A 25072-nucleotide genomic window follows, 5' to 3' on the forward strand; every position below is an offset into this window, starting at 1 on the left:
GCATGGGAAATATTCTTCCCACCGACTCATTCTCAGGAACTTAATTAACAAATCATGCTGTGTCCCCGATGCAGAAATGAACATTTCTGTACGTTACATTTGTCTCTGTTCTATGTATGTCTTCTTTTGTGATTTTGTGTAATAAATTCATTTGTTATTGCTATCTTTAAATATTCAGTGGTTCTTCTGTAACAAAGTATGTTGCATTAAAAGTGGATGACTGTATTTATATGGTTATTAGAAAAGGTTTCCAAAGCTAAAGCTGTAATATCTTAGACACGTTAAAGTCGCCCTATGACAAGTTAATATAAAAGGCTAATACTTACAAGCTTTTGCATTCATTTACATTTACTTTTATGGCATTTGGCAGATGCCCTTATCCAGAGCGACTTACAGAAGTGCTTTGAAGTCTCTATCAATGAATACATCCAGATACTGGTTCACTAGGTCACGGACTAAGAATACCATCAGTCTTATAACTCTTTTGGGAGGAAATATAGTAAGAAAAACACAGACACTTTTTTAAATGAAAAGTGCTAATTTAAGTTCTTCAGGAAGAGGTACAGTAGATCTTTAGACATAATTTGAAGACCACCAGTGACTCAGCTGTTCATATATGAGTGAACAGCTGTTCAGAAGAGTCTTGATACATGCCTTCCTTGTATCCTGAGACATAGTGGCACCAGTCTAGCGGTGCTAGAGTTTCGGAGGGAGGATGGTGCAATGCGGGGTGTGATAAGTGATTTGAAGTAAGTGGGTGCTGGTCCATTTTTGGCTCTGTAGGCAAGCATCAGAATTTTAAATCTAATGCGGGCAGCTATAGGAAGCCAGAGGAGGGAGTGTAGCAATGGGGTGGTGTGGGAGAACTTAGGATAGTTGGAAAAAAGTCAAGCAGCTGCATTCTGGATCAGTTGCAGAGGTCGAATGGTGCTCAGAGGTAGACCTGCCAGGAGTGAGTTGCAGTAGTCCAGTCTCGAAATGATGAGACTGAACCAGCACCTGACTGGCCTGTATGGATAGAAATTGACAATCCTTCTGATGTTGTAAAGGAGAAATCACCATGAGCGTGACAGATTAGCAATGTGACAAGAAAAGGACATATCATTGACTATGGTTACCCCAGGGTTGTGTGCAGTAAACTAAGGTGGGATCACAGGGTTGTCCAGGGAGATCACAAGATCCTGACATGGTGATGGGATGAGAAGCAGTTCAGTTTTGTTGGGATTAAGCCGATTTCAGCTAATGAGATCTGTGTGGAAAGATGAGGGTCTGATGGAGGGAAGGAGAGGATGAGTTGAGTGTCATTCGCATAGGAGTGGTATGAGAACCCTATGTGAATCTTATGTGAGGACATGACCTCACCAAGAGATCGAATATAGAGGGAGAACAGAAGAGGACCATGTACTGAGCCTTGTGGGACACCACTGCAGAGTCTGCGGGGAGCAGATGTGGATCCACTCCACGTCACCTGGTATGAGCGACCTTCCAGGTAGGAAGCAAACCACTGCCATGCTGCACCACAAATTCCCAGACTCATGAGGGAGGACAAGAGAGTCTTGTGGTTGACTGTGTGAACCGCTGCTGAAAGGTCGAGGAGGTTGAGGACTGATGACAGTTTGGCTGATCTAGCAGCATGTAGCTTCTCAGTGACTGCCAAAAGGGCAGTCTCTGTGGAATGTGCTGCTTTGAAGCCAGACTGGTTAGGATCTTTGCAGTTGTTCTGTGAGAAGGTAGAGGGACAGCTGACTGATAAAGGTCGGTAGTTGCCAATATCAGAATGATCCAGGGTGGGTTTCTTCAGGATGGAAATAGCCCTTGCTCTCTTGAATTCCATTGGTATATGAGCAGATGATATGGAGCCATTGATGATAGTTGTAATGAAGGGGAGGAGGTCTTGTGAGATGGTGTGGAGCATTGTGGAAGGGATTGGAACTAATGGGCAGGTGGTAGGATTGCAAGACATGATGACCTGCAACATCTCTTCTGTTGCTAGATTAGAAAAATGTGCCAGTGAAAGAGAAGGGCACTCCACAGTGGATAGTGTAGAAGTTTGGGTAGAAGTGAAGGCCTGACAGATTTGATCAATCTTCTTATCATAAAATGTGGCAAAGTCTTCAGCAGTCAGACAGGATGGAGCAGGAGGAGCTGGTGGATTGAGTAGTGAAGAAAAGATATTGTGGCGCTTGGGAGGGTCTTGTGCAGAATTTTTCAGCATTTCCTTGTAGAAGGAAGTCTTAGCAGAAGTGGCTTCACATGAGAATTTGGACAGGACAGTGCGGTAAAAGGCAAGATCTGTGTCGAGTTGTGATTTCTCCCACTTTCTCTGTGCTGTTCTTAGTTCTCTCAGATTGCTGCACAACACATCCGACAGCCAAGGAACAGGGTAAGAAAGCTTCCTAGGCTTAGAGGATAGCGGGCAGAGGAGGTCCATGGATGCGGAAAATGAGGAGAGGAAAGTTTCTGTGGCTAACTGCAATGGTAGGGAGGAAAAGGAGTCGGCATCTGGAAGGGATGATAGGGTGCAGGAAGCAATGGTGAACGAGAGATAGAATGGAGGTTTTGATGGGTAGGAGAGAAGTAATGGTAGCTGGTTTAAGGCAGGATATGAAGGTTGATGGTGAAGGATACCAAGTGATGATAGCAAGTGTGGAGTGGGGTAGCATTGATTCCTGTAGCTAGAGAGGGTCGACTACTGAAGACCAGGTCCAGGACATTTCCTCCCTTGTGTGTGGGTGGGCAGCTGTTGAATGTCAAGGAGAAAGAATGCGGGGGGGGGGCGCGCTGTTGAGCGGGAAATGGAGTAGGTCTGGTTTCGTTTGAGCTCCTGTCGAACTTATTTTTTTGTTTAAAGTTAATAAGTGTTTTTTCACAGTTAACTGGCCACAACTCCACAACATCGGTCTCGGAGCTACTGAGAGAAATACTACAGCTGGATAGGGATGTGCTTGTGGACCGCTCTCATACAAGCCTGGGTCCTGTGAGGAAGGATGGGAAACCACGCGCCATCATAGCCAAACTCCACTACTACCAGGACTGCGTTGAGATACTGAGCAGGGCGCGCTGTCGAGCGCCGCTCCGGCGTAGCGGTGAGACGATTGCTATCTTTCCGGATTATACCGCGAGTGTCGCTAAGGCCAGGGCGGCCTTCAATGAGGTCAGGAAGTTGCTCCATAACCGGCAGGGGGTTCGGTATGGCATCGTGTTTCCAGCCCGTCTCCGTATTATGTTCAACGGAGAGGAAAAGGAGTTCATAGATGCAAGCAAAGTGATGAGCTACGTCAAGAAGAATATCATCACTACCGCAGAGGGCTGAGCGAGTAACGTTGCCCCGGCTAATTCATCGTCTCTGAACTCTGACTGGATGATAACTGTTTGATCAGACTTCTACTGTAACATGGAAGATGGTCAACTCCGTTGTCTTATTTTCTGTTATATACGCTATGATATGGTGTACGCTTCTACACTGTGATAGGATGCACTTTTTCAGTTTACTTTTCGTACCAGGGGTTCGGTGGGAGCTTGAGCAGTAGGCTCTATAGAGTTCCTCCACACAAGCACTGAATGTGCGGATTTGTTTTGGGTGGATATGGTGAGCACCCTGTTCCTGTAGGTGCTGTGGGGGGTGGGGTTATGGGGAGGGTGTGCGAGACTTTGTCATTTATTGTGTTTAATTTGCCAGACATCTGTGTTGTGGCCCATCTGCTGTCATTCTAGGTTACCTGCAGGGCTCAGATATCTAACCTTTTTTTTTTTCTTCTCTCATTATGATTGACTTCAGTATTTCCCAGAGGATTCAATTCAATTCAATTCAATTTTATTTGTATAGCGCTTTTTACAATAGACATTGTCTCAAAGCAGCTTTACAGAAATATCAACATGATCAGGATCAGGATCAGGATCAGATGGTAGTATGGTTAATTTTGTGAGCTGGAATGTTAAGGCACTTAATCATCCTTTGAAGCGGAAGAAGGTATTTACACATCTGAAACGGCTTAATATAAATATTGCATTTCTTCAGGAGATGCATCTACGGTCATCAGACCACGCTAGATTGGGAGGGGAGTGGTCAGGACAGATATTTCATTCAAATTTCCATTCGAAGCCTAGGGGGGCAGCTATATTAATTGATAGAAATACACCATTTACGATGACAAGAATGGAAGCTGATGTTATTGTCGTTGGGAAAATGTGTACTTTTCCGGTCATCTTGGCCAGTGTTTACGCACCAAACTGGGATGATTCAATGTTCTTCACAAATTTTTTTTCACGCCTACCGAATATGTCATCGCATTACCTTATCCTCGGCGGTGACATGAACTGTGCACTTTTCCCCGTGTTGGATCGTAGCTCACCTAGATCCTCATCCCTGTCGGGGGCGGCACGTTCTATCCAGCTCTTCCTCGAGTCGTACGGAGTGGTGGACGTATGGCGTTTTCGCAACCCTGCTTCCAGGAGTTACTCCTTTTTCTCCTCAGTTCATAATACATATTCCTGTATAGACTATTTCTTTTTGGACAAAAGAATGCTTCCCCTCATAGACAGATGTGATTATGGACCCATAGTTATTTCAGATCACTGTCCCTTGACTATGAGAATGCGCATCCCGGATACGCAATCCAATTACCGCCCTTGGAGACTCAATCCTCTGCTCTTGTCGGATGATGTTTTTACTAGTTTTATTGCATCTGAAATTGAGTTTTTTTTTGGATATTAATCAAACACCTGGAATGTCCTCCTTGACGATTTGGGAGTCACTGAAGGCATATTTAAGAGGTCAGGTCATCTCATACTGTGCTAATCAGAAGAGAGTGAACATGGCTCGACTTAAAGAACTGGCGGAAGAGATTCTTGAGCTGGATAGGGCACATAGCCAACTACCTTCTGGAGATTTTAGGAAGAGGCTTTGTCACTGCAGACAGAGTTTGACCTTTTGTCGATGAAACAGGCTGAGTATCTTATCTCCAAATCACGATACGGGTTTTAGGAGCATGGGGAGAAGGCTGGACAGATTCTCGCCCACCAACTAAGACAGCGGACTGCTAATCTGACCATCTCTGAAATATATGATGAGCAGGGCTCAAAATGCACAGATAATCATAAAATTAACTCCAGTTTTCAAGCTTTTCATATGTCACTATACAGCTCCGGCCCATCTGTAGACCTTTCTGCATTGGAAGACTTTTTTAAGACCCTGCATGTTCCGTCCTTAGATACAGGGGAAGCTGCAGGGTTAGAGGAGGACCTCTCGGTTGGGGAGATAGCATCGGCGATTGGCTCTATGCAAAGCGGCAGGTCCCCGGGACCGGATGGTTATCCAGACGATTTCTATAAAAAGTTTTCAAGGCAACTCTCCCCTTTGTTATTGTTGGTTTTCAAGGAGTCGTTCTCCTTGAGAGCCCTGCCATCTGGTATGTGTGAAGCAGTTATCTCCTTACTCCTTAAGAAAGACAAAAGCCCTCTTGAGTGCAGCTCTTACCGGCCAATTTCTTTACTAAATAGCGATGTTAAAATCCTTGCTAGAACTCTGGCATGTCGCTTGAAGGGAGTTCTTCCATCCATTATATCACCGGACCAAACAGGTTTTATTAGGAATTGATACTCTTTTTTCAACATCAGACGCCTTTTCAATATCCTCTATAGCCCCTCCCTGCCTGGCACCCCAGAAGTGGTGCTTTCACTTGACGCAGAAAAGGCATTTGACCGGGTGGAGTGGGGCTACCTTTTCAGCACGATGGAGAGGTTTGGGTTTGGTCCCAGGTTCATATGATGGATCAAACTTCTATATACGTCTCCGAGGACTGCTGTTCGCACTAATAATAATTTGTCCACCTACTTCGAGCTCCAGCGGGGTACAAGACAGGGATGTCCTCTATCACCACTGCTATTTGCCATTGCTGTGGCGCTAAGACAGAATGCTGAGATTAGGGGGTCCGGCGTGCGGGGATAGAGCATAAAGTTTTTTTGTACTCGGACGACATGCTATTGTTCATTTCACAGCCCCTTGAGGGTCTCCCTGAACTAATGACCCTACTCGAGGTTTTTGGTAGAATATTGGGCTATAAAGTCAATATTCAAAAAAGTGAACTGATGCCTGTTAGGGAGGGGGCACTCCAGGTACCCCTGGACTCATTCCCTTTCAAAATTAGTCTAAAGAGTCTAAAGACTTTCGTTACTTGGTCTAGAAAGGGAGCTGTCTTACCTGTCTGATCTCTATTTTGAGGGCGTTTTTGTCTCATTCGAGCAGCTCACGCAGAAATATGACATTCCCAGATCGCATTTTTATAAATATTTGCAGCTTAGAAGCTTTGTGGCCTTAAATTCGGATACCTTCCCGTTGTGCTCTTCCAATTCGCTATTAGATGCAATTTTTAACTGTAAACTGGCCAGGAAGCAGACAATAGGGGTTATCTATGACCTACTCAGCATGCATGATTTGTCGTCCCTAGATCTCCTTAAGAATAAATGGGAGGCGGACTTAGGCGAATCAATTTCTGATGCTGATTGGTGCAAGGTAATCCAGGGGATTTTCTCCTCCTCCATATGTCTCAGACATGCGGTTGTCCAATTTAAAATTGTTCATCGTCTGCATTGGTCCAAAGCTGGACTCTCGAAGATTAATTCTGACATAGATCCCACATGTGATCGATGCAGACAGGCCCCAGCCACTCTGTTGCATATGTTCTGGACATGTTCAAAGCTGTACACATTCTGGCAATCTGTATTTGAGACCTTTACTAAGATATTGGGAAGAGTAGTACAGCCGTCCCCTCTTATTGCGTGGATTGGGGTGACCCCGGAGAATACTTCTTTTAAATGGTGTGAGACCAGCATGACGTCCTTCTGCACTCTCCTGGCCAGGAGATTAATATTGTTTAGATGGAAGGATCCTTCTCCACCAGTGTATGGTCATTGGGTCAGGGAAGTCATGTTTCATCTTAAGTTGGAAAAGATTAGGTACACTTTCAGGGGGGTGCCTGGGGAATTTTACAGAATCTGGCAACCTTTTCTGTTCTTTGTCAGAGACGTGGATGTTGACAGTATTGTTATGTGATCATTGTCTATAATTTTGTTTCTTTTGCTCTCTTCTATGGTGGTCTGGCTTTATGATATGTAATATGTATGCTCTGTGTCTGGCACGGGGGGGGGGGGGGGGGGGGGGTTCTGTCTGTTTGGTTAGTGTTGTATGTTTAATTTGAAAAATGTTAATAAAGAAACCTTGATCAAAAACAAAAGGAGAAAGAATGCAGAAGAGGGGGAAGGCAAGAGGACTCGAGGTTGGATGTGGATGTGTGGATGACGGAAGAGTGACACGACCAGCAGGGAAGCATACTAAACCATCGGTGGGCTAGGGGGAGCAGCTTACTGAGGACCAAAACATAAGGTCGTCTAGAGAGGCATGCGTTTGTAAAAAAAGCAAAGTCTGGAGGAGTTAGAGAATGAGAAAATGTTAAAAACAGAGCCAATAAGCTGGACAAAGGGGCTGCGCTAGCCTTCTTTGTGTGCCCACTTCACCACTTCATCAGCGAGTGAGCGAGTGCTGGTAGAGTGCACACTGTACGTGTTTTGGCTGCCGCTGCACAGTCTTGCTCCTGTTTACCTTTCGCACGTCCATGTCTTCGATTGGTGACCGTTCTTTTAGTGCTGCTGCTCCCAATCTCTGGAACGCCTTGCCTCAAAACCTCCATGAATATTCAACTCTTTCATGGTTTAAATCTAAACTTAAAATGCATCTAATCACACTACATTATCACACTGCCAGCTCTCAGTAGTTCCCTGTTCTACTCGGTTATATGTCTATGTATTTATGTTTATGTGTATACTTGTTTATACATGTTTGTGTGTGTGTGTGTGTGTGTGTGCGTGTGTTATATGTATATATATGTTTATTGTAGTGAGCTTAGATAGTGGTGGGCTGAGCACAGACACACAGGAGACCATTTCTGAGGCAAACGTGCAGAGTTTATTTTAGTGCAGTGAGGGTGTGAGGTGCAAAGGAGGTGCAGTAGGGTGAAGTGCTCAGGTGCCGGCTTTCCCAGCAGCTGAGATCCCATTCTGGGGTCAACCAGCGCCGCAGGTGCAGCCAAGGGGCGAAATCCTCCATTCCCTCCGAACGCTCTGCAAAAGACACAAGACAGATTATCCTGCATGCCTTGGGGGACCTCTCTCCCTTTGCGAGCGGAGGACCACCCTTTTATACTTTCCCGTTGACTGCTGGATGGTGGAGAATTGTCGCGCTGCTTATCGACCGCCAGCCGTATGTGTGTCGGCGGCCCCTGCCCCGCAGCCACGCGTTCTCCGCCTGTCCAAAACATTGGTGGCGCTGAAGCGGAGCTGTCTCTTCAGCACCACATCGGCACTCGCTCGAGGAGTGCTCTTTACTTCTTGTGCACCAGCCGCCGGCCTTTCACCACAATATATATACATACATACATACATATATATATATATATATATATATATATATATATATATATATACACACACACACACACACACACACATATGTTACGTATTTACGTATGTTTATGGGTATTTCTGTACATATGTTTACTCGCATGTATGTATGTATTTATAGGTATAAATGTGTGTATGTGTGTATATACTGTGTAAAGCCACATTGGGTCTGAGAAAGGTGCTATATAAACTAAACGTATTATTATTAATACTAATATGAACTACGGCGAGCCTCATCTGTGTTGGAGGAGGCATGACCTTTAACCTTAACAATAGCAAGCATGTCAAGTAAGAGCGAGGCTTCGACAAGATCCGAAACAAGCGTGGTGTGCGATATAGGTTTGCCATCAGTGGCATAATGTCTCTATCTTTCCAAAATCATGTGCACCACCAAAAGCATAGCAGGAGTCAATGTAAATAGTAACAGTCTTACCCTTAAAGAAATGACAAGCATGAGTAAGAGCAACGAGTTCCGTAGCCTGAACAGACTGAAAGGGGATGGAGTGAATCTCGTGAACAATATTTGGTTATGAACAAACAGAGTAGCCACAGAAAAATGTGGAGTTGTTGGGTTTAGAGCATGACCCATCAACATATACTTCCTCCCATTCTTCCCAAGGGTGCTGTGATAGAGCAGGAAAGAGTGATGATGGGCCATGTATGTAGGTTAAGTATTCATGGTCCAGTCAGGCTTCAGGTGCGGGCTTTTCCGAGCAGGTACTCAGAAGTCTGTGGAGCAGGACAGCGGGGCAATTAGACGTTTTCACAGATTTGATGGTCAGGTTACAAGTGGCGCAAAGGATGGCTTCATAACCTGATCTGTACTGTGCAGTCATGTGTTGAGTCTGAATGTTATTCGGGATAGATAAGACACGTGCAACATGAGTTGTGGTATAGCACTACTTTTTCAACGGCAGTGACCATGAGCACGGAAGCAGTGACGCACCGCAAACAGGCAGGCATACCTTGAACTACAGGTTCTAGAGTTTCCGAGAGATATGCTACAGGACGATAGCTACCACCATGTTCCTGGGCCAAGACCCACACTGCAGTACTCCCATCCTAAAATACATAGAGGTGCAAAGAGGACAAATAGTCTGAAAGTCCCATTGCCGGGGCTGAGCTTAGTGACTGTTTCAGGTAGCAAAAGGAATGTATCATTTCCTTGGTCCACTCAATATTTAAAAAAAAGTCTTGGAGACAGCATTGTCTGAGGACCTTGTCATGGTGTCATTGAGCTAGGTGTATCAGGAGTTTGAGAGAGCCTTCTTTTCAAAGTTCATGTCCGTCTGCCGACAGCAAAATGTCGTTTGTGTATTGTACCAGCCAGCAGCCTTCTGTTAGAACAAGCGATGAGAGGGCTTGATGCACCACGAACAAGAACACAGCAGGAGAGTCAACGAAACCCTGAGGAAGACGGGTCCAAGTGTACTGCTGATATTTAAAGGTAAACGAAAAACTGGGCTGCGTCTGCACAAAGACAGGGACGCTGAAAAAAGCACTATAGAAGTCTACGACAGTGAAGTGTGTATGTGAATGTGGACTTGCAGTCAAAATAGATGCTAGGTCACGCACTAAAGAGCTAATAGGTATGACAAGGTTGTTAATGCATCTAAAGTCCTGGGTGAAACGCCATCCCTTACCATTTGGCTTACATACATGATTAACAGCAGTATTGTACAGAGATAGGTGGGAACAACAATGCCCTGTGCTAATAATGAGTCACTCACTGGTTGTATGCCAAGTTCCTTTTCTGCTGATAAAGAATATTGCTTACAATAAACAGGCCGAGTAGTTTTCAGCTTCTGAACAGAAACAGAGATTAGATTGAGTGAGCCATGTATGTGGGTACCTGGATATGGACCCACTTCATTAGAATGCTGAGGCCACTATGTTTTAGGGAAGTTTGAGGCAAGTGCCTCAGGCAGTGGACGCTCGGCGCAGTCAGGCTCGTGCTCGTCATTAGCAACATGACAAACAGAAGAGAAACAGAGATTAGATTGAGTGCACCATGTAAACTGTCCGTTATGAATTGTGAGCGAACACTTTGGTTTAAACATTAAATCTCGACCTAGAAAGTTGAAAGGAGATGAAGTGATGACAACAAATATGTGAAAAAAAAAGAAATGTCAGGGTCGTCAGGGAAAGAAACACGTAGGGAGTGTGTTTTTGGACAGGTGACAGGAACCTCTATCTATTCCCATGGAGTTAATACTAGAGTTTGATACTCTCCCTTCGTACTGTCTACCAAATGAGGTGCAGGTGGCACCCGTGTCATCCATAAAAACGTATGATTTACCCTCGACACAAAGGTAAATAATGTGTGCCGTGACGTGAAATCAGTATGAAAGAAAGCATAGAAGGTGTTCCCTCCCTCTGTGCATCCATATTGGTTTTGGGCTTCGACCCCGTGGTTACAGGGGCAGATTGTGGCTGATTATTCTTTAAATCCCTATGCTTTTTACGGCACTCCCTTTCCCAGTGACCTGGAGCATGACAGTAACGACATTTAACTGGCCGTCTGGCACCAATATGGCATTTATATTGACCCGAGGGCCGAAGCGGACCATCATGAATGTCAGATGCCATAATGGGTTTAACCTTAGTTTTGACAGAGGCCTTGAACGCCCCGGCGGATTCCATTTCCCTTAGTCACGTGACGAAATCCCAAGCTGTCATTCCCTGCAAGTTTTGTGCAGTAATACTAATGGGTTAAGCGCACTCTGGCCGCATATTTTTTAAACATGAGTTTATGAATGAAATGGTATGGTCCCCGACTAATGCAAAACATGAGTTGTTTTCCCATTCGTTCTAGAAGCGAATTAGGAAAGAGCTAGGGGATTCATGTCCATAATATAATAAACTATACATATAATCATGATATTTCATATTCTAAACAACAAGAAAAGACACTTTAAGGTTTGCAATATATATATATATATATATATATATATATATATATATATATATATATATATATATATATATTTTATAGATGGTTAGAGCGTCTTACTTCTGAGTGAAGTTTGTAGTTCAGGGCAACTTTTATTTTGTATTTTTGTCTGGCTTTATATTTGTGATGGTAGCTTCACACTGATACCCTACAAGGAAACAAAACTCTGTCAAAATAAAAGTAACCTAAGCTACAAGCAGATCTTCTCTGTCAAGACTAAAAAAAATTACTTTGGATGTGAATATTGAGGGAAATGAATAATGTCTGCACTAGCCATTTTAAAACCACGGCACTTTTAACATTAGACGTAATTAAAATGTGAAGTGTTTGTGGTTAATGTTAAAATTTTATGTTCAGCTTATGCACCTTTTCACAATACTGATTTAAACTTTGGGCAAAAATGTATTTTTAATTTAAACGCATACATTAAAACGATGGTTTAATTTTTCTGTTGGTTAGCTGCCATCTAATTTATATAACTAAGGCTTGCATGTGTTAGCATTACATTACTCTCACAGACAATTAACGTGACACGTAACTGAACAAATATCTATTTCAAACACCTCTCAAAATGACCGCCATTAACATGAACGCAGTGATTAAAGCAGTTAATGCTGAGACACGGCTGGAACACTGTTAATGACTAGTTGAGTAGGAGGAGACTCCAGATACAATTAGGAGGAAAGACACAATAAAAGGCCACTGTTGCTGACTGTCTCAATATTGGTGTGTGTAGTTTGGGAGCAATGGCAACTACAAGGGTAAGTTTAGCACTTGTGGGGCTTTTTCTGGTCTTCAACTACGTGAGCAGTACACCTGCATCTCCGCAAGCTGCAAAAATGCCACCTCAAGCTCCTCAGCTTCCTGGGAAGCCTACTTTGCAGCCACAGATGCCTGGCCAGGTTGTGAAATGCCAAGTGCAAGACTATGAAAGGGTTCCTTGTGGAGAACCTGGCATCAACAGTGATCAGTGCACCACTATAAACTGCTGTTTTGATGGCCAACAGTGCTATTATGGGAAGATGGGTAAGATTGGAGTTCTATCTGACTTCTGATTCTTGGTAAAAATGATTAACTGACTCCTTTTCTCTTTGGTATCGTCAGTGACTGTCCAGTGTACCCTTGATGGCCAGTTTGTGCTGGTGGTGGCCAGAGATGCAACAGTTCCCAGGATAAGCCTGGAGTCCATCAGCATGTTGGGAGGAAACACTGGACCCTGTAGTCCTGTTGACTCAAATACAGCCTTTGCTATATACCAGTTTCCTGTAACTGCTTGTGGGACGACCATGATGGTTTGTGTTTAATTGTTCCCAAATAGATGGTGTTCAATTTTAAGATGTATAGAAAGTGTGAGCTCTGCTATTCACCTCTGTCCAGGTACAAGGTGGCTATGTGGTCTATGAAAACAGGATGCTCTCTTCCTATGAGGTTGGGGTTGGACCCCGAGGAGCAATCACCAGAGACACTCACTATGAGTAAGATGACTAAAACTCGTGGCAGGGGTTTCTTTAAGGCTTTTACTGATCTATCGTTTCCTTTGTAGGCTTTACTTCCAGTGTAAATATTCAGGTGTTAGCTTGGCCACTCTGGCTATTGACCCTTCAGCCAATGCTGATCCTCCCTCCATTGTTGCTTCTGGACCACTCCAAGTAGAACTAAGACTAGGAAATGGTCGCTGTGTTGCAAAGGGGTGTGCAGAAGGTGAGAAACTTGTCTGGATATTAGCATGTAGTCTGACTTGTCAGTGGTTTGAACAGGATTTGATTCCCCCCCTCTGCCACCCAACAGATGAAGTGGCCTATACCTCGTACTACAGTGCTGCTGACTACCCTGTGACTAAGGTTCTGAGGGAACCAGTGTATGTTGAAGTGCACATTGTGAGAAGAACTGATCCAAATATTGTCCTGGTTTTGGGAGGCTGCTGGGCGACTGCTTCCCCTAACCCCTACAGCCTTCCCCAGTGGGACCTTCTGGTGAATGGGTAAGTGCTTCACAGGTGTCCTGCTCATGTAATCCAGTGACTGTATTGAACAGGAAGTGATGACCTTGTGTAATCCAAAGGTGTCCATACAAAGATGACCGCTATTTGACCAAGCTGATCCCAGTTAATGGGATGTCTGGACTTGCCTACCCCACTCATTACAGACGCTTTGTCCTGAAGATGTTCACATTTGTGGATCCAGACTCTATGGCTCCAATGCATGAGACGGTAAAGGCTTGAGTTCTCTTTATGCTCTTGCACATGCTCCTGTAAATGAAATGGGTCTGACTGCTTAATTTGTTTTTCCTCAGCTCTACATCCACTGCAGTACAGCTGTATGTCTTCCAACTGCACAAGACTCTTGTGAACCAACGTGTGCCAGAAGAAGTAGGTAGACCACCTTAACCTTGTTTGCTTCATTTGACTGGCTTATGGATTTTTCTTTTTCCCTCATTAGGAAGAGATGCTGCTGCTGCAGAAGGCTCTCCTCACACCTCAGGAGTGGTGTCTAGTGGAGCTGTGATCTTTACCCAAAGCTCCTCACCTCAGTTTGTTTAAAGCTACGGCAAATAAAGCATTTTTAATTTTCAAACTGACTGTTTGATTCAAATTTCTTGTGCACAAGCTGAGTCTAGCATGTCCATCTATGATGGTTTCAGAGTTGTGATCACTGGAGTAGCATTTACTCTAGTGGTCTCTTATGTGTAACTTCATTGTGTTGGCTTATACCTGGTGCTTGCTCATGGCTTTAATCAAGCATGACTTGTGGGTGGGGCCTTATTCAAGTGCTGTGAATTAGACTTAATACAATTTCTGCCAGAAAACTGTCATGCTGTTCTTCTGCATAGGTTGTTTCAACCCCAGATTGATGGGCTTAGAGAAGGACCTTTTAAGGTTTTGGTCTTTGATCTAAAAGCCCCTGGGTGTTGTATAGGAGCACTATGTAAACTTGGCATGAATTTGTGGCTAGAGCAAGCTTTCCATGACTGGGGGGAGTTTCATGTCGATCAGCATGATTCTGGCTCACTTAAACAGAAACAAGCTATTGGGCTCATAGTAGACCTAAAGGGAAAAATCCACCCTTCCTGGTCATGTTTTGGTCACACTTTATTGTATGTGGAGTTGGAAGGTGATTTCCCTGCCCTTTCCATTGGTGGAGGATTTTGGACAAACTCTATAATTTTAATGTCACATCAGTTATGGCATATCCAAGCTGGTCAACTACAACTCAACCAAAAATCACACTTGATTGTGCTGTTTGTCCAACAAAGTCATAGCTAGTTGCAGGTCAGTTGCTAGAGGGTCTTTCATATGTAATGTCACCTGGAGAAAATGGTGTATCTCAGTCTGTTCTAGAGTATGATCAAGATTTTGGCGTCTTGTGCAGTGTGACATAATGCTCTTAAAAGACCACTCAACTCAGTCTAAGACTGTTCTTGCTGACAAAGAGAAAATGCTTTGTCTCAGTCTGGAGTTAAGTGTTCAAGTCAATGTATGAACTGTCTCTGTTCTCAAATTTAGTAGTCTTCAGTAAGAACATGAAGAAATAATCAATTCAGATACAGTGAAATTTAGATCAATTTAAAATACTGTTTGTCACTACCCGTTCCTAAAATATTTATTCTGGTGTATAATGTTTATTCTGGACGTTCATGGCTAAGTCTTATTTATTTATTTTTATATTTATATATATATATATACCATGTCAGTCTAATGAGCTAATAAAACCAACTACTAAAAGACAGTGTTATTTCCAACTGTATTTTCACTTTACACACAAAGGGTTAAACACTACACCCAAATACTAAACCGGGGAATTTATTTTTCGGTTTCCCTCCAAATTTAGCGTCGTCGCGTGCCGACTTTTATTTTGACGGAAAAATTCAATGACTTGTTTAGTGTAGCTGGCTTCACGCTGGTCATGCGGTAAGTCACGTGATCCCAGTTGCAGCTCCGGAAGTCAGAATGTGAGTAAATATATAGGATGTGGGGTTTTTAAAGAATAAAAAAAATTGTAAAGTCTCAGTAAAAGCGATGTTTTGAAAAGACAACACTCTATCGTAATTCATTATATTCTTGTAAACTTTTTTTTTTTAATAGTGATTTATATTTTTGTTTTATCTTCAGCTACTGTGTTACAGGGTTCATTTTGTTCAAATTTAAGTGCTGGAAAACCTTGAAAATAGCCGTTTTTAATCTAGCGGTGCTTAAAAAGTGCTTGAATTATAAAAAGTAAACAAAAACGACTTCGCTAAATCACTTTAAAGTGTTTATTTTTTGATAGAGCACGAATACAATACAACCTTTCACTGTAAACATGACACCCAACTGCAGCCCCTCCCCCTCTCCACTCACTCATTTTAATAGAAACAGAAATGAGATAATATATTAATAACAGCTTTATTGGGAATTCTGCTGTATTGAAATTAAAATACAGTGTCTGAGCACAGAGAGTAGGAGATGTTATAAAGGGCTGACACTAGGCAGAATAACAATATGACGCAAAGACGTAATGAATACGCTAATTAGCGCATGACGTCATCTAGCCGCGTTTGGACGCAGTCCTCCTGTCACCTGCTGGAGTATATTGATATGATGTTGAAGATGAGAAATGACGGAAATGCTCGTTTAGTCCATCATGCCTGGGATTTGTTTTTTGGAATTTAAAAAGAAGAAATAAAGAATATATTTGACTCGAAAACATAAAAAAAAAAGTCCTTGAAAAGTCCTGGAATTTCATTATGAAGCATCTGTTCGAACCCTGTTGTTATCAAACCGTACTAAAATCTATTCAAGTATTGTGATTTTTTATTTATTTTTTGCTTTATAACCTAAAAAGAATAAAAAACTTTTACAAAAATAGACCAGAATTACTGATAAATGTGTGTAAAGGTGTTACTTTATTTATTTAATTATTTATTCGCTTGTTTATGATAAATAACTTTGAAAAAAATATTATTTTTATTTTGAAAAGTAGGCATGTCAAACAGCTGTATTTTTGTTTGTTTATTTGTTTTCTCTCAGCATCATGGCCGACAGGAAGTCACAGATTGTGGTGGAAGGAGAGGCGTCCGAGTCGGACTCTGATCAGGAGATCTTCATGACGTCTGGACTCACGGTTCCGGGCGAAGCATCAGAGACAGAAAGTGAGGGCGAGGAAGAAAAACCCGCCGCCTTCCATCATGACTTACCGCCTCTCACTGTCGATCGTCATGACAACGTGTCCATGACTCAGCAGAGCCCGACCACACCCACACACGGCAGCCATGTTAACTCACTGCTGCAGCAGAAACTGCAGGAGAGCAACGCGCGTCTGTGTGCTGACGTGAGCCAGAGCGTGAGACAGGTTTATCACGGAGCCACGAGGGACATTAAAGCAGCCACGGCACACCTGAGTCACTCTCAGGGCGTGATCATCGCCGCCTCACACGCCGTCCGTGTCGCCATGGACGATCTCCGGGCCGTGTGTGACAAGATCGACATCATCACTAGCTGTCGGTTGCTGCCTGACATCGCCATGACGACGCCTGGAGCACCCACAGCGCACTGCTCCTCTCCTCATTAAACCGAATCATGGACAGTCTTCACTCCACACTAGTTCTGTGCCAGCCACCTTAAGCTTACGAGTTCATGTGCCAGGACTGATAGAGAGCCAGTGTGGCGATGAGGTTTTGCGTTACAGAGCGGACCAGTATGAAGCATCCCAGGACTGGCAGAGAGCGGTCAGCCTAAAGGTTATGGGTTTAAACCCCATTCTAGACAGAGTCCCAGAAGCCTTGAAATTGTGTTTGAGTCCCAGTCCTGTCAGAAAACCAGCAACTACAAAGTCTCAGCACAGATTAAGAGATAAAAGGTATTAGGCCATGAGTTCAAATCCCAACACTGATAGACAGCTGATGACACTGAGATTGTGGTTTCGAATCCCAGTGGCCATAAGGTTGTGAGTTTGGATTGGCAATCCGCCAGATGTTTGTGGGTTCGAACCTTGGCACTGATAGAACCGTGTGTCAGAAACGTGCCCATCGGCTTTCTGGCCGTCCTGGGATTCAAACTCACAGAATTCTGGTGAACAGAACAGAATTTTGACCAGTATGTATTAATGTTTGTGTTGTTTATGGAAATAAAATAGTTTTGCTTTCCTTTATTCTAGAAGATGCGTGTAGGTGGAGATTTCACATTTAAAAAATCACAGCTTTATGTATCATCATCATGCGATCAAGCGTGTGACTTAACACTCTAGCCTGTCTAACTGTCTGGTTGTGTGTGTGTGTATGTGTGTGTGTGTGAGACACACCATAACGCTAATGTTACACTTCACAGCATCTGTGATGACGCCTGAAAGCTAAACTGCATGCTGATTAAACAAGTGTGAAAACAGGAAGTGCTCATGATCACACACTGCAATGTGTGTGTGTGTGTGTGTGTGTGTGTGTGTGTTATAACTCTGAGGCTTTTAAGTAAAGACAATACTAATACAGATGACCTACACAACATCCTCCTGCTGCTTCCTATTTCTAATAGAAATACAGTAAACACAGCTGCTCAGTGCACACTGCATGGAGATGTTCAAGCCAAAGGAACAGGAAGGCCATTATAACACATATAGTGAATGCTAGAAGTATTGGCACCCTTTATGAAAAATGAGTGCACATAAATCTTATTGTATAGTTCTGTATATTCTGGCTCAAATGTGTAGGATTGGATGTCACTGTGTAATAGCAACTGAAAAAAAGTCAGGGTTGGATTGGGGGCGGAGCCAAAATATCCAGTCGGCACCTTTAACAATCACGCTTGCCAATGAAATATAATCTTTGTATTATAATGGAGAACTACAGGCTTCCTGCCATATATCTACCCAGAACTGTTGTAGTTCTATTTTCTAGTCTCTCTCTCTCTCTCTCTCTCTCTCTCTCTCTCACTCACACACACACACACACACAACTGATTGAGAAACAGAAAGAGGATCACCTAAGAAAACTTGCTCAAAGCGCTTGCTATTGCAAAACATTAAAAAAAAACAAGAGCTCTAGGCTTTAAAGCCCGACATAAAACAATAAATATTGAAAGCGACGCCTCCATAATGCTCAGAATTCCTCAGAGGGAACCTCAGGACCTCAGACCCATATGCAAATCAGTTCAAAAGCCACACCCCAGTCATTAGCGTGATACAGACTTTATTCATTTAAACTTTGCTATCCAACATATGTGAAGGAATCATAAAAATAATAACTTATTTTTTTAGCAACATAATACCACCAAATTGTCTGAACTGCTGAAGTCTTTTCAGTCTTTACGTCATGTTATAATTAGCTCCTGCTAAAGAACACACAAAATAGTTAAAAGAAATAATTTCCTTTTTTAAATCTGATTCAAATCCACGATTGCCTTCGTCTTCCCCCAAGTAGACCGGACGTTAAACTAGATTTCTTTTTCCATATTGAATTTAGCAACATAAATACAGATTTCTGAATATCTGACAGCTGAATTATTGAATCTGAATTTGTGAGCACTGAAAAATATGTAGTATTTCAATATGCACTCCCGAACACTTTATTAGGAACACTATACTAGTACTGGGTAGGGCCAAATTCTTCATAGCATGGATTCCACACGATGTTCCTTTAAGATTCTGCACCATGTTCACATGATGACATGCATCACGCACTTCCTGCAGATGTTTCAGGTTCACTTTCATGCTCTGAATCTCCCGTTCTACCACATCGCAAAGGTGTTCTACTGGATTCAGCTCTGGTGACTGGGAAATCCACTGAAGACCACTGAACTCATGAATCCAGATAGAGGCAAGTTTTGCTTTGGGACATGGTGCATTATCGTGCTGAAGTTGTAAATTGTGGCCATGAAGAGTTGCACACGGCGAGCAACGATACTCAAATACGCTGTGCATTTAAGCCATGACTGATTTGTCCCAAAGTGTCCCAAGAAAACATTCCCCACACCATTACACCACCTCCACCAGCCTGGACTGGTGACACAAGGCAGGTCGGGTCCAGGGATTCATGCTGTTGGAGCCAAATCCTGACCGGACCATCTGGGTTCCTCAGCAGAAACCGTGATTCATCAGACCAGGAAGTTCATCCAGTCTTCAGCTGTCCAGTGTTGGTGAGCCTGTACCCACTGCAGCCTCAGCTTTCTGTTCTTGACTGACAGAAGAGGAACCCGACATGGTCTTCTGCTGTTGTAAACCCATCCGCCTCAAGGTTCGATATGTTGTGCATTCTGAGATGCTTTTCTGCTCGGCACAACGATACAGAGTGGTTATCTGAGTTACTGCAGCCTGTGACCTGTCTCTCTCTCAACAACAAGGACATTTCCATCTGCAGAACTGACGCTCACTGGATGTTTTTTCTTTATCACACCATTCTGAGTGAACTCTAGAGACTGTTGTGTGTGAAACTCCCAGATCAGCAGTTATAGAAATACTCAAACCAGCCTGTCTGACACCAACAACCATGCTACAGTTAGAGACCACTGAGATTTATTTTCCACATTCTGATGTGTGATGTGAACATTACACGAAGCTCTCAGTCTGTATCTGCATGATTTTTTGTATTAAACTGCTGCCACGTGATTAGCTGATGAGATAATGTGTACAAGTGTTCCTAATAAAGTGCACGAAATAAACTGAACACTGAAGTAAAACTAATCTGAACTTCAAGGAGGTTCATTAAAAATAAATAAATAAATACAGATGTGTGATGTTTTTTAACTTCATATATTTCAGTATTCTATACTCTTGTCTTGATGACATGTTTACACTTCTTTGCTTCCATATTCAGGTTACAGCGCGAGAGCCAATCGCATCACAGCATGAGGAAGCGTGTAAAATAGCTTGAATAACTCCACACACACTACTTCTTCATTCTCTTCTACTTCTTCTTCTTCTTCTTCTTCAGACAGACTTATTGCAGAGATGTGTGTGCTGAAGTTCGTTCTCGCCTGCCTCGCGATTGTTGTGTCTGAATGCGCGAGCTCACCGGCCGACAGATGCGAGGTGAGAACACACACACACACACACACACACACACACTCACTCACTCACTCACTCTAAGTTAGTGTTATTAGTGATAAACTTTAGATGTGGTTTGAATAGAGTCGCGCAGGGATCACGTCATCTTGTACCGGAACCCGGAAGTTAGCATCACACCGCTTCCCTCGACAAAAACTCAATAGGATTTTCGCCTTAGGCTTTTGGATTAATTCTCCCATAGGAAAAAAAAATCTCTGTGATCAACAAATGTTTACAATACTAACACGTTTTGTCCATCAAAATATTTTTTTTAGAAATAAACAGAACTTTTATGAAGTCTGAAGCCTAAATACAATCGCCAGAAATAAATAGCTAATCGTATGGTATAAACGAATAACACCACAGTCGCTTGATTTCAACGTCACCAACACCGAGCTTTCGAGAACTTTTCAAAACTTGCTTTAATAACATTTTTAATTGAGGGGGGTTTGGAGATAAACCGGACCAGTCTATCTGCAAAGTTTATTCCTGTTCCGCGTGATGACTTTTAATGTCCGGGACAACCTCTGTAGTCCCGTTTAGCAACATGTTAGCAACGGCCTTTTTCAATACACGTGAAAGCTTTTTAAAAAATCCTGAGATGGGGTATTACTGGTGTATGTTATGTCGTAGTATAAAACGTGAAAATATTCTGAGCTTGTTTTCACCACAGGCCTTATTTCGGGCTTTTAACCAAAATACAATTTTAAAAAACCCACTAAGTCAGATCACAGAAATGTGACCTTACACTCAAATACGGTGATGGAGAAATGTAAACAATACATTTCAATCATAAAAACATCCTCATGCTAGTTAACTAAGAGGTCAGGGTCTAAGAGCACCATCCAGAACACTTAGTGAAAACCAGGTGTTTATATTAGTGGCATTATTTAAGTAATAAAAAGGATAAAGAAAGCTAGCCAACACATATGCATTAATTAAGACAAATAAAACTAATCATTCAATTATCACAAACATAATGACAGTGTATAAATGGAGGATGGGCCTGTCTGTCTGTGCAGAGTCGTATTGTAGTAGTAATGTCTAATGATTAATGGTTATAATTCCGTGTGTGTGTGTGTAGGCACTGGGGCAGTGTGTGCAGGTGAACTCCAGCAGGAACAATGATCCTGTGAATGTGACTCTGTACTATGAGTCTCTGTGTCCCGATTGTCAGAAGTTTCTGGCATTACAGCTCATGCCAACCTTCATCATGCTGAAAGAGATCATGAGTTTGGAGCTCGTCCCGTACGGCAACGCTCAGGTACACACTCCATGTTAGTTACTGTCAACACTGAAGTTGATTCCTTTCCTATAAAAGAATGCCCCAAGTGTTTTATTACTGTATGACACTGACACTGGAGACTCCTTCCATAAACGTTAAATAAACGTCTTGTTACAGCAAACCACATCACCAATTACACAAGTTCATGTACAGTGTCCGCCGTACAAGTCCCTGTGAATGAGCCGTTACTATAGAACCGATAACGTTTGGAATGAGCGCATTAATATAAACCTGCTGTACTGTCATAGCTGCTTTTATAGATAATTAATCACCACCTCCTGACCAATCACAATCCAGAATTTAACAGCGCTGAGTTCTCAGCAACCCCCCGGTTCTGTGTGCTGCAGGAGAAGCAGGTTGGAGACAAGTACCAGTTCACCTGTCAGCACGGACCAGATGAGTGTCTGGGCAACATGATCGAGGTGAGACAGTAGAAAATGATGAGGATGATAGAAGGTGGGGTCAGTGATGTCATTATTGCACCTGGCTCTGGTGTGTTCAGCTTTATGAACAGTCATGTAGTGTGTGTGTGTGTGTGTGTGTGTGTGTGTTCAGACTTGTGTGCTGAATAAGAAACTGGGCGGTGCTGCGTATGCAGTGATTTACTGCATGGAAGCGGCTGTGGACGTGGTGAAGGCTGCGGAATCCGTAAGTGTTCGTTATCACTGAATTTACACCTCTGCTCTTGAGACTGCTCTGACTCGTCTCAAATTTAATCTGGAATACACTACCCTGACTGAGACTGACCTAAATCTGATTTGGACTCACTTAACGTAACTTGGGATGGCTTCCATCTTACACGCAGCTGTTGGACCCAGATAAGCCTCAGTGGGATGCCAACTAGTCTCAAATTTGATCTGGAATAAATTTCCATGAACCTGGTCCTCAATCAGACTCAGGCTCTGTCTCGATCAGCTCCCTCGTTCAGTAGCTGGTGAAACAGTACATCATGTACACGAGCTGGGGCACTGGTAAGGACCCTGGCTCACTACACATTGGGACACTGGTAACTCAATGTCCGGCGACATGATTATGTATTCGCGTTGTAAAACATCAACACAAATTAAAAACGTAAAAATATTTCAGTTTTATGTCATGTAAATTTGTTAGCTCAATCACATGTATTTCTGTCATGGTACTGCAAACAGGATCGTAGGCAAGCTAGTGGATTATTTAAGCTAGTGGAATAATGTAATTCAACTGGTATTACTCTAACTGACTTGGACTAACTTGGGATATTTGACCCAGACTAGTATAAACTTGCCTCGCCTCAGGCTGACCCAGATTAACTTAATTTGACTCCCATTTGCCTCACCTGGTTAATCTTAGCCCAACCCAGACTAGCACCCATCCTTGATCCAGATTAGGCTAGTGTTTACCTGAACCTCACTAGCCTCAGCATAAAAATGATTCTCATTTTTGTTGAAGTCATAATAGCGAACAAAAAGCACAGATTTTACTCCATACACATCTATCACACATTCCCATCATCCTCTGCGTATGATAAAGGTTCTCTATCATAGCGGTCAGTTCCTCACTGCAGTGTACTGACGGTCTGTTGTTTGTCCTCAGTGTCTCGCCCTGTTCAGCCCAGAAACGCGCTTCGGTGACATCATGGCGTGTGCGAACGGTGACGAGGGAAACCAGTTAATGCACCAGAACGCCAAGAAAACTGCCGCTTTACAGCCACCGCATCAATACGTGCCGTGGATCACCGTCAATGGAGTGAGAACTATTATTCTCTTCATCCAACACCGTTCTTTAATCTTTCTTCTTTAATCTGTCACTTCACTTCCTGCATCATGATTATTATCTGTGTGTTTACAGGAGCACACTGATGACCTGCAGCAGAAAGCAATGGGCTCACTCTTCCAACTCGTCTGCAGTCTGTACAAGGTCAGTGACAGAGAGAGAGAGATAGAGATAGATAGATAGATAGAGAGAGAGAGAGAGACAGAGATAGAGAGAGACAGAGAGAGGGGGAGGAATGAAAAGAAAGCGGCATAGAGGGACAGGCAGATTGATGGAGAGATAGATAGATTGACAGAGGGATGGTTGGAGGGAAAGACAGACAGATAGAGGGAAAGAGGAAAGGACAGAGGGACTGAAGGAAAGTCAGACGGTAGATGGAGAGACAGACAGACGGAGTGACAGAGACAGATAGTGGGACAGACAGACAGACGGAGTGACAAAGAGACAGATAGTGGGACAGACAGACAGACAGATGGAAGGACAAACAAAAGGATGAACACAGCCAGACAGATAGACAGACAGATAGACAGAGATGGACACAAACTAATGGACAGAGAGACAGATAGAAGAACGAAGAGATAGACATAGGGACGGACAGAGAGGTGAACAGCTGGAGAGAGAGGGACAGAAAGATTGAGAGACAGAGAGAGAGACGGAGTGGCAGACAGGGACAGAGATACTGCGTGATAGAGGAACAAAGACAGATGAGCAACTGAGGGATGGAGAGAAAGGCAGAAAGATGGAGAAAGTGATAGACACAGGGATGGTGAGAGAGTGAGACAGAGATATAGAGAGAGACAGAGAGAGAGAGAGAGAGAGAGACAGAACATTAAGATTTAAAGTTAATTTGCTGCTGGATGGTGAGTGTTACATGCTTGGCTGTGGTGTTTTTGTGTGTGTGTGTGCGTGCGTGTGTGTGCGTGTGTGTTACAGGGTCAGGCCCCGGCAGCGTGCACTCTCGGACAGAAGGTGGTAAAGACAAGTTACTGCTGAAGAAGTTTAAATCTGACTGTAATCCTGAATCATTAAATGATTAAATGATGAATGTAACGCAGTGGTGATTTTAAAAATGATTGGAAATGCTTTTTTCGTATGTCCGTGACATGAAAAAGCATTTACGGAAACCAGAATTTACTTCTATACATATGGGAAAGCAAAAATATAAAAAATATATGATGTAATGGACACACAGATCAGAGGCAGAAAAGACTGTATTTTTAATAAGGTGCAGATGGTCCTTGGTGTTGTCCTGGTTGAGGGCCTGTGGGAAGGCCTGTGGCCTTCAGGGAGTGGAAGTGCTTCTAGAAGAGTCCATTGTGTGGATGGCTGAGGTCCTTCACTGTCTTTGCCTTGGTCCAGCACTGCTTTCTGTAGTTAGACTGCAGGTCAGGGAGCTCAGTGCGGATGGTACGCTCTGTAGAGCCCACGTACTGTATCCTGCTCTGTGCTGTTCCCAAACCAGGATGTGATGCTTCCCGTCAGGATTCTCTCTATGGTGCAGGTGTAAAAGTTCCTTAGAACCTTAGAGGGCAGTTTAAAGGTGGTAAAGACATTGACGGACCTTCTTCACCAGGATGTTGATGTGACAGCACCATGGCACGTCCTGTGTGATGTGAACAC

General features: G+C 43.2%; 3 protein-coding genes across 3 annotated transcripts; all 3 read left to right on the forward strand.

Moving 5' to 3' along the window:
* The first annotated feature begins 12110 nt into the window (after positions 1-12110).
* Positions 12111-13980, forward strand: LOC108277534 (zona pellucida sperm-binding protein 4). The gene is made up of 8 exons (XM_053687441.1): positions 12111-12433; positions 12512-12699; positions 12785-12882; positions 12951-13108; positions 13196-13388; positions 13469-13616; positions 13700-13775; positions 13846-13980. The coding sequence occupies exons 1-8, from the start codon at positions 12154-12156 to the stop codon at positions 13944-13946; spliced, it is 1242 nt and encodes a 413-aa protein (XP_053543416.1). The 5' UTR covers positions 12111-12153; the 3' UTR covers positions 13947-13980.
* A 1274-nt stretch (positions 13981-15254) lies between these two features.
* bloc1s3 (biogenesis of lysosomal organelles complex-1, subunit 3) lies at positions 15255-17540 on the forward strand. Its single transcript, XM_017491228.3, has 2 exons — positions 15255-15355; positions 16413-17540. The coding sequence occupies exon 2, from the start codon at positions 16417-16419 to the stop codon at positions 16951-16953; it is 537 nt and encodes a 178-aa protein (XP_017346717.1). The 5' UTR covers positions 15255-15355; positions 16413-16416; the 3' UTR covers positions 16954-17540.
* A 2669-nt stretch (positions 17541-20209) lies between these two features.
* On the forward strand, positions 20210-24497 carry LOC108278067 (gamma-interferon-inducible lysosomal thiol reductase). Its single transcript, XM_017491213.3, has 7 exons — positions 20210-20400; positions 21500-21679; positions 22048-22122; positions 22256-22348; positions 23273-23425; positions 23528-23596; positions 24386-24497. Exons 1-7 carry the CDS (start codon positions 20320-20322, stop codon positions 24443-24445), a joined length of 711 nt encoding a protein of 236 aa, XP_017346702.1. The 5' UTR covers positions 20210-20319; the 3' UTR covers positions 24446-24497.
* The last annotated feature ends 575 nt before the right edge of the window (positions 24498-25072 follow it).

The sequence above is a fragment of the Ictalurus punctatus genome, chromosome 17, assembly GCF_001660625.3.
Source record: "Ictalurus punctatus breed USDA103 chromosome 17, Coco_2.0, whole genome shotgun sequence".
Classification (NCBI taxonomy): domain Eukaryota; kingdom Metazoa; phylum Chordata; class Actinopteri; order Siluriformes; family Ictaluridae; genus Ictalurus; species Ictalurus punctatus.